General features: G+C 44.4%; 1 protein-coding gene across 1 annotated transcript; it reads left to right on the forward strand.

The window, feature by feature from the left end:
- Positions 1 to 1,419: 1,419 nt before the first annotated feature.
- Positions 1,420 to 7,885, forward strand: LOC125524868 (MADS-box transcription factor 16-like). The gene is made up of 7 exons (XM_048689901.1): positions 1,420 to 1,891; positions 2,005 to 2,071; positions 2,285 to 2,346; positions 2,473 to 2,572; positions 2,898 to 2,939; positions 7,357 to 7,401; positions 7,493 to 7,885. The coding sequence occupies exons 1-7, from the start codon at positions 1,704 to 1,706 to the stop codon at positions 7,676 to 7,678; spliced, it is 690 nt and encodes a 229-aa protein (XP_048545858.1). The 5' UTR covers positions 1,420 to 1,703; the 3' UTR covers positions 7,679 to 7,885.
- Positions 7,886 to 10,001: the final 2,116 nt, after the last annotated feature.

A 10,001-nucleotide genomic window follows, 5' to 3' on the forward strand; every position in this document is an offset into this window, starting at 1 on the left:
CTTCAAAATAATAAAACCATAACCGGGCAGGAGAGGCTTTCAAAATTGCAAGCATTGAAAAGGGGAAGACTCTAAAAAATATGCACGAAACAAGCAAATGTAGTATAAGAACTATGAGAACATATGTTTGCTTGATCCCATCGACTGAGCTAAGATTCCAATTGCACACAGTGGCACTGAAACTATACAAACAAACGGCCCCAAAAGCATCAACAACAACATCAATAGTGACCCGACGCATGGCCAAAAAACCAAGTAGGGTTCATGGGTCGGGTCTTGCGGTGGTGGCAGGGGGGGGGGGGGGGGGGGGGGGGGCTTCAAGCAATGCCTCCAAGGAGAGGAACACCACGCAAGGTCGTTGGCGTCTACAGCAATGACCAAACCCAAGCAAAACTTATGGTGGTGCTGCAACCATCAACCCACAACTCAACCTTGCTACCGGCAACCATCACACTTCAACCAATAACACGGCAAGATCATTGGGAAGTGTAGGTAAACATGGGAAGGCCGACCCAAATTGGGACTACACTGGATCTCCAAGAAGGATAACAACACACGAAGGCATAACAGTGGCCACTGCCATGCAAAGCTTTCAATCAACCTCCATCCCCAAATTGAAGCCAGTCGCCACGCCACGAGGATGCAGAGAAGAAGCATATGTGGCCGACGTCTCACACCAACAAAGAACTGGTGCCAATCCTCCAAGTGCTACATGATATTTTCTACAGTGTCTTGTGCTACACGATGCTACTGTCCATTTTCAATCAAATGGTAAAGTTACCCGGGACTTAGCAGATTGAATCCGCGTCCCCGCGTGACACATATGACAGATCCTACGAGGTACACCGTCCCACCGGATCTGTCTTGCTCCATCTTTCTTGAATTTCTAGATCCGCCACGGAGCAATACTAAGAGAAATGCTAGCTTTTTTTTCTTCAGAAAAGAGAAATGTTAGCTTGATGTATCAAATGACAGAAATGTTAAGAATTAAGATGAGAGAATGCCCCTTCTATTGTACACAAAAGAAGAAAAGAGAGGGGAAATACTTTATTCCTTAAGCTGGAAATGCAGGGGAGAATGGTATCTAGCCATAGGGCCTCTTTTCTGCATGCGCATGCCTCAAGTCGAGAGACCGGCAAGCCAGGCCAAGCAGCGAGGCAATGATGGCCGCAGAGCCCGAACCGTGCTAACCGTTGTGCCGAGCGCTGCTCGGCCACGGCCACGTCACAGCAACATACCCCCCGGGCATACGCCCGCGCCCGCGTCCGTCCCGGCGCTCAAAACCACGGCCGGCCGCCCCGCACGCACGCAACGGCGCTCAAAACCATACGCGTTACGGGGCTACGTGGTGGTCGTACGGCCCGTGCGCGCGGGCGGGGTAGGGTAGGGCAGGGCAGGCACGGCGCGGCGCGGTTCCCCACGTCTTTCACGGATTCGGCAACCGCCCCCGTCCACCGGCGCCACCCACCACCGTCCTCGCCACCCCGAAATGCACACGCACACTCGGCACCACCTCCGTCCCACCTCCTTTACTAAACCAAACCAGCAGCTCGAGAAGCAGCAGCAGCAGCTCGCCGATCTCCCCTCCTTCTCGCCATTTCTTCTCCACCGCTCGCTGAGTCGGTCGACCTAGCTAGCCAGCTCGCCCGCTCGCGGTGGCGCGCGCGATTGCGGGGTCGGAGGAGGTGGATCGGCCGGCGGAGATGGGGCGGGGGAAGATCGAGATAAAGCGGATCGAGAACGCCACCAACAGGCAGGTGACCTACTCCAAGCGCCGGTCGGGGATCATGAAGAAGGCGCGGGAGCTCACCGTGCTCTGCGACGCCCAGGTCGCCATCATCATGTTCTCCTCCACCGGCAAGTACCACGAGTTCTGCAGCACCGGCACCGAGTACGAACTACGAGCTCACTTCATCCACATCACTAGCTAGCTGCCTGCCAAATTACCTCTCTGATATAAGCCAGCTTGGCCTTGTTCTTCTCCATGTATGTACGTACTTGCAGCATCAAGGGGATTTTTGACCGCTACCAGCAGGCCATCGGGACCAGCCTGTGGATCGAGCAGTATGAGGTTGCTGCTTCTCTTTCTTGCCTCAATCCATCTTTTTCTTTAGCTGCAACACTTTCTCATTTCCCTTTTAATTTCTACTAGTAGATAGCTACTCACTCGCTGTTTTCTTGTGATTTGACATGAGATCTAATCGAGTCCAAGCTCCATCTTCCGGTGCTTCACTGCTCTTTCGCTTTGGCTGATTTGCTTTGGTTTGGTTTGATTTCATCGCAGAATATGCAGCGCACGCTGAACCATCTCAAGGACATCAACCGGAACCTGCGCACCGAGATCAGGTCAATCACTTTCCTCTTTCCTTCTTTACTTCTTTCATGGGGATTCTCCAGCTCCGGCAATTTAGATTGATTTGATTTCGAGATCGACTTGAATTGACATACTGTTTGCTCCTGTATCCATCCCAGGCAAAGGATGGGTGAAGATCTGGACGCGCTGGAGTTCGAGGAGCTGCGCGACCTTGAGCAAAATGTCGATGCCGCTCTCAAGGAGGTTCGCCAGAGGAAGGCATGCACGTACAAACCCTAGCTACCAGATTTACTGATTTAGGCTTCGATTCCTGGCTGGATCTGTCTGTTTTTGCTCGCTCATCTGCCGTCCAATCCGTGCATATTTCATGCTGAGTAGCTAGCCCCCCTTTTGGTCGTAGATCTACACGAGTTCTCTATCTCTAGGATATAGAATTAACAATTGACATCATTTTTCTGAGTTCCAAAGAACTGGTTGGGTTTTCCTTGTTTAATTTCATCTCATGCATTGCTTCCTTTAACAACATAACATCTTAATTAACCTTGTTTTCTTTTGTCTGTTGTTTTCGTTTTTGATTTTGCAGTATCATGTGATCACCACGCAGACTGAAACCTACAAGAAGAAGGTGAGACCTTTTCTAAACAATCATTATAATCTGTTCTCTATAAATTGAAGTAGTTTTCTCGTAGCTCGAAAATTTCAGGCGTACGTTGCCCAATTTGGTGTACATGACTGTTCTGGTGCACACATATCTCCACAAAACTAGATCTTTCCCCAATTCGTTTACCTTGCCTTGTGTCAGCTGCCACTTGTTACAGTTTCTTTATTTAGCTAGTTCTCCATGCCACTGTTCGAACACCATGTGTTCACCAGATCTCTGTATTGTACAATCATTCGGCCACACATTAATTTTGCTTGAGAAAGTCCGTCTAGCTAGATATGTATGACCACTATTGCACTTCATGAGCTGCATCATATGCATGGCGTTACAAATGAATCACATATTAACCACTCTCATAACCTAGATAGCTAGCTAGCTTAGAGCCCCAAACATACATCCATCTCCCAGCCCTTATATGGTTGAACATTCAACCTAGCTAGTGACCGATGGAAGCAAAGATCTGACAGACACCTCCACGCCCCAAACAAACACGTTGCATGCCAATGTACACGGTGCACTGCCATGCGTGTCTGCACTTTACACACTCAACCCCCTCACTTCGACAACTCTAGACTCTAGACTCTACAATTCTAGATCCAAATCTTGGCGTAGCTAATTAGCTATAGAGCCTTTGGAAAAATCTCGGTGTAGAGTATGCATGTCATGTGCTTACATGCATGCACACACACGTAGACGAACAGCAATAGATGCAGTGATCTGTCTCCTTTTGACAGAAACACATAAGCTGGAATTGAGAAAGAGCGAAGGACAATAATCTTTGGGCTATATCTCTCATGCACTACACGTATCTCCTGCTAAGCCTATGCTAGATGATCGATCAGTAGCTGGCTGCCTAGAGATGCATGGGGTGCATGAGCGTGCATGGCTGCTTTGTTCGGTCCCCCGGCTATCTGGGGGTAGCATGTCAAACACGGATTTTTATGGGATTGCACAGCGCCATGATACCCCTTGTAGATGAGGACCGGCGACGAGGCTTTATGGTTTGCGGAACTATAGAAACGAAACCTCTTGGCTTTTTCGATCTGAATGAATGGCAGAGAACTTTCGCCTTTCTTTTGTTTTACGTACTGACATATATATGATCCGGTCTTCAGCTTTGCGTAGTCCTGGGTATAATGCTTTATACCAGTCGTCAATGTGAAGCTAAGATTGGTTTCAAGATATGTTCATGTTCTAGGTCCGTGTGGCATTAATATAGGCGCTCAGGGAAAGAATAGTGTGTCTTTTTCTTTTCGAAAAGGAGGTTAAACCCCCGGGCTCTAGATTGAGCGATGCACAAAGCATTCTTATTGCGAGGTTTTTAAATCTGTTATAAAGATGATATGACAAGGAAACAGCCGCATCCAACAAATAAAAGCACATATGTTTTACTGATCCCATGACTAGACTCGCATTCAAACCGGTTGAACAAACCCCGCAACCATCTCCATATGGTTGCCCCAGTGTTCAGAAGCTCCCGTACTTCTGCTATTGAAGTAAGGACCACATACAGATCTAGTCAGTAGCCCTGCGGATAATTGGCAAACAAAAATTGGAACTCTGACAATGTTAAACTTATCTCAACTACATGAGTTTCTTCTATGGCCATTGTGATTATATGGCTGGATGCTTTTGTAGTTGCGTTGGATGAACAATTGCTTAGACATATGAGATCTACAATGTTAGTCTAAACGATAAAACAGTTGGTCCTCGCACTAGATGACACTAATCTTACATGATGGGTACTCCCTCGTTTTTATTTACTTCGCATATTAGCTTTATCTTGGGTCAAACTTTCTAAACTTTGATCAAGTTTATACAAAAAAAAATTAACATAAAAAAACCAAGTCAATACCATTAGAATCACCATTTTCCAACATATTTTCATACGATAAATATTTTTTATTGTGAAAGTTTAGATTGTTTTCGATAAACTTGGTCAAACTTATAACGCATTTGACTTAGGTCAAAGCTAATATGCAAAGTAAATAAAAATGGAGGGGTATTTGATGAGTGCATATATATTCCTTTTCTTCAATCATCCATGTAAAAGCATCTTGTAAAGTACATGCACGTAAAACAAAACAATCTAATTAAATTAAATACATATTGTCCCATCAAATATACATGCATGTACTTGGTTAGTACTACCTTCGTTAGGTGATATAAATACGCACAATGTTTTAGTCAAGTTAAGTTTCTGCAACTTTCACTCTGACTAAGCTATAAAATGTTAATCATGTAAAATGAAATCATTAAAATGTGTCTACAACAATATTCATGTAAAGATGGCAGCCAAAATTTAAAGGTCATTCCTATGTACAGAATGATGTATACTTAATTGTGAAGCGAGTATAATGTATTCCGTATTTGAGAAAGATGGTTTCTCTTGCCTTTTTTTTTGTCAACATTTTTTCTTGTGCACCAGTTCTAGATCGGATTCCACTACCATCAATAAACAAAAAGGGAAATCCAGCCTATATGTTCTAGTCACCGCCTACTCCTAAAGTCATAGTAAAGACCAACACTTAAGTTAATATGAGATAAACTGACTACCATGGCTTAAATATAAGTTTAACTTCTGGAAGTTCATGTAAATTGAGCATGATTGATGTTCAAGGAGTATATTCACAAAAATCTGCAGCAGGGAACTAGTAACTAAACAAACAAGCTAGCCACACTTGGTAGTTAAAACCGGCGGCCTCCAATGAAAATAGATGACGACCTAGAATGGGTGTGCTCAAACTTTAACTTCGAGGATGAATATATAGAATTATGAATCATATTGACCAACTGGAAATACCATCACTAGAAATTTCACGGAATTTTAATTAACATGTTGATAGAAATGTAACAGTAATACTTGCACTTTGACACCACATGCAAGATCCAAAACATCATGTATTATTGAGCAGAGGGAATGGATATATGTGAAGATATATAAATTAAGGTGTTATTTCATCGTGAAACGACTCATAATTTTATGTGCATGCAAGATTCCACAAGGTGAATTTTAATACTATTGCATTACTTCACACCATGCATGCACAGATGTGAAAATATTCAAAACATTTTTTTTGTGTTCTCAAGAAAGAAGGGATAAACTACAACCTTATTTCCCATCCTTCTGATTTTTATGTTGCCTTCTGTTTGTTCTTTGTTTGTGGAATTTCATGTGTGTTTTGGTCTTGATGTGTACGTAGAGTATGTATGAGTAGATAATACACCTCTAAATTTTCCCTTTTTCTACAAAGTCCTTTTTTGGCTAAGTATGGATTAAACCCAAAAAAACCTTGTACAAGTCATGAATGTATCTGAAAGTTTTTTGTTGAGTGATGATTGTATTTGAACTTCCTTTTCTAGGTTCAATTGTATATCAACTTATTTTCTTTTTCCAGGAAATTGTATCTAGACCTAACAATTAAGTGTAACTAAGTTTGGTGGGAAGTAGAGGTACAAATCTTACCCGTTGGGCTGGAGTCCTCGATCTGCTCATTTTTCTTTTTTGTAGGTTACACTGCCGGTGATTCTTACAGTTTTCCTTTTTGTAGCTTTTATTTTGCATGATTTGTCTTGTACTTCCTCTGTTTCTAAATAAAGTCTTTTTAGATATTTCAATACTAACTACATACGGATATACATAGACATATTTTAGAGTGTAGATTCACTCATTTTGCTTCGTATATAGTCCGGTCCATATTCAAATATCTAAAGAGACTTATATTTAGGGAAAGAGTTTTTCTGTACTCTGATTAATAATTACTACTCCCTTTGTAAACTAATATAAGAGCGTTTAGATTACTACTTTAGTGATCTAAACACTCTTATATTAGTTTACGGAGGAAGTAATATATATGGTTGTGTGCATCACAATGATGCAAAGGCTGGAGGTTGAACCTCCTTTTTGAAGAAACCCGCGAAACAATGCTTGTCAACATGGCATACATGCATATGTGGTAGCACCATTATATTCTACATGGATATATGGAGGAACCTATAGCTAGAGGGACAAAACTAAGAGCACATATAGGAAATCCCCAGCCCTTAGTTTGCATGTATGCCATGGTCCTTCATATAAACTGGCCAGGTTTTCCTACTCATTCTGAACACATCTTTTTACTTGAGAGGTTTCTCAATGACAATGCAGTTAGACAAGCAACAAACCCATGTCAAATTGTGTGTCTCCGCGACATGTCTAACACTGTAATGCATGCCTTCTATGTGTAGATATAGACTCTGGCTCTTGTCATTCGGTGCCTCCTGTTGTACGATAAATATACGCATGTATTTACCCTGCAGCTTGTTGCATTCGTTTACCCTGCAGCTTGTTGCATTCGTGTACTAATTCATGCTTCTCTCGGAATCCATTGCATATATTCAGGTGAAGCACTCCCAGGAGGCATACAAGAATCTGCAGCAGGAGTTGGTGAGCTCTCTCGCTCCCTAGCTAGCTATGTAACCACGATCATGCATGAATACGAGCTGACCATGATGACTGTGCACGCGTGTGTACGCAGGGCATGCGCGAGGACCCGGCGTACGGGTTCGTGGACAACCCGGCGGCGGGTGGGTGGGATGGCGTGGCAGCGGTGGCGATGGGCGGCGGCTCGGCGGCCGACATGTACGCCTTCCGCGTGGTGCCCAGCCAGCCCAACCTGCACGGCATGGCCTACGGCGGCTCCCACGACCTGCGCCTCGGCTAATCGATCATCTCGATCGCTCCTACTAGCTTATAGTATATCAAGTGATCGATCAAGTTGTTCAAGTTACCACAATAAGAAAAAATCTGTGTGCTTGTATTTGTCACATGTTGTGATCGACTGTGTATTGTATTGTATGATCTGCTATGACTTTGGTTGTGAGCTACTTTGCTGGTACTATAATATATGTTTTGGTACTTTGTGATGTCATTTCATATGTCTAAATGTTTTCTGGTTATTATGCATATATATGTTTTCTAAAGGAGGGTCTACCCTGGCCTCTCCATGAAATGATGCATACAACCATATTGATAAAGTTTAGAGTATTAAACAGATTAACAGTAAAAGGAGCACAGAGCTCAGAATAACCATGAACTAACAAGATAAAATGATGCAATCACATATTCTATCATTGGATCATCATCGAGCCCGGTTAAAGAAACATCCACACTAGGTTGCAACCAAAATCCATGGGTCATCTGTCCTCCACATGAAGTGGCTACTCATAGTGAGCGGTTCTTCAAAAACTCAACAAACTTTTGTTGTATAGATAAGTAGAAGTGTCTTGTGTGTACGAAGTTTTTTATTTTGAGGGACCATTCGGTTTGCAGGGATTCTGTTAGAAATTTTAAAACCCTAAAATCAACTTCCTCCTTTCCGGTTTCAAAGGCTCATGCCTATCCTAGATCAACAATTCGACCAATATAATATAAATTGTATGTCACAAAAGTTATACCAATAAAAAATATAACATTAAATGTTTCTAATAGTATATTTGTTGTGATATATAACTCGTGTTACGTTTGTCAAATTATCGATCCAAGGATACAGGTGGGACTTTTAAATCAGAAAGCAGTTAGTTGTAGAATCCAATCATTGGACGGAAGCCTAGAGTCAATTAGGTGGATAAAAAAATACATAAATCAAGGCTAGTGATAGGCGCCGGCACGCCGGCCGAAATAGTTCGGCCGGTCGCGTTCGAGCCGTCCAATCCGTGAGCTCGAGCCGTCACATCTGTTCCTCGCGCCCCCTCCCCCTGCGTTGACTTCTTCTTCCTCTTCTTCTTCACCGCGCCCCCACCCCAGCCGCTCCTGCCGCCGGCGACTAGCCCCCTCGCCTGGACCTCCTGGTCCAGCAGAAAGCCCGTCACCCCTCGTAGAAAAAGATGGCACCGTCTTGAAGCACACCGGCACCCCCTGTCGTTGCAGCACCTAGCAGCCGCCATCGTCGCTGCACTGTCGTGTCGCCGACGGAGCTCTCAACGCCGCTGCTCGCTGCCATTGGCGAGTCAGGTTGAAGCTTTTTATCTCATCGGCTGAAGCTTTTTCTATGCATGTTGAAGCTTTTCTCGCGGATTGAAGCTTTCCACCGTGCTAATTGAAGCTTTTTTCACAAAGGGTTGCAGCTTTTTACTCTGCGGTTGCAGCAAAAACATAGAGAGACGTCATGGGCATCGTCGAGGAGGATTTCTCAATCTCCGGTTGAAGCTTTTTCATCTGCGGGTTGAAGATTTTTGTCAACCGGTTGTAGCTTTTCCTGTATTTCGTTGTCTGGTTGAACCTTTTTTATCTACTGGATATAGCCTTTTGTGTCCATGGTTGTAGCATGGGAAAACGCCGTTTGCAACTCTCCCAATACCGCGGTTGCAGCTCCTCCCCGTGGCCATGGTTGTAGCACAGGCACCTCGGTCCTCCCCGTGTTTGGCCTGTCGCTGGTTGCAGCAAAAAGGGAAGAGAGGAGGAGGAAAGGGAATAGAGGGAGAAGGAAGAAGGACAAAAAAGAAGCAGAAAACTATGCTGGTTCCAGCACTGTCGTCTGCTCGCTGTGTGTGCAGCCATCGTCGTGGTCATCATCCATGGAGGTTGTCAGCACGATGAGGTCCCAGCACCTTCCCAGGGAGCCCCTGTCGCACCAAAAAGCGGAGAAGGGTAGCTGCTGGTGCCGCGAGGGGACGGCAGCTCGGGAGAACGCCAGCAAGGCGGGATCTGCAAGATGAGAAGAGAGAGAAGACATAGAAGAAACGAACGAGCAGTTGGAGAGAAAGCTAGAAGGGGATAAGGCCGTGTGATTGGGGCCCACCACCCCACGTGTCGCGACTTGACTTGCTGCAGCGCGCGCGTGGACGAGTCTGGCGGAACGGTTCGGCCGGCGCCCCGGCCAAAAACGATTCCCATAAATCAAGGGCCAAAAATAGAACATTATTTTCACATTCTTGTGTTCCATACCCGAAGTTTCGACTAGTCAAGCACGATGTATTCCTACAAAGTATTTTTTCATACAATGTTTTTCTCTTGAAGATTTAATATAAAGGTTTTTTGAGTGGAAA

Source organism: Triticum urartu, chromosome 7, assembly GCF_003073215.2.
Source record: "Triticum urartu cultivar G1812 chromosome 7, Tu2.1, whole genome shotgun sequence".
Classification (NCBI taxonomy): Eukaryota; Viridiplantae; Streptophyta; class Magnoliopsida; order Poales; family Poaceae; genus Triticum; species Triticum urartu.

Excerpts from the sequence above, each read along its gene's own strand:
- LOC125524868 (XM_048689901.1), top strand. The coding sequence starts at position 1,704 with ATGGGGCGGGGGAAGATCGAGATAAAGCGGATCGAGAACGCCACCAAC. Across the intron at positions 2,072-2,284 it reads TGTGGATCGAGCAGTATGAG|AATATGCAGCGCACGCTGAA; the intron begins GTTGCTGCTTCT and ends ATTTCATCGCAG. Across the intron at positions 2,573-2,897 it reads AGGAGGTTCGCCAGAGGAAG|TATCATGTGATCACCACGCA; the intron begins GCATGCACGTAC and ends TTGATTTTGCAG.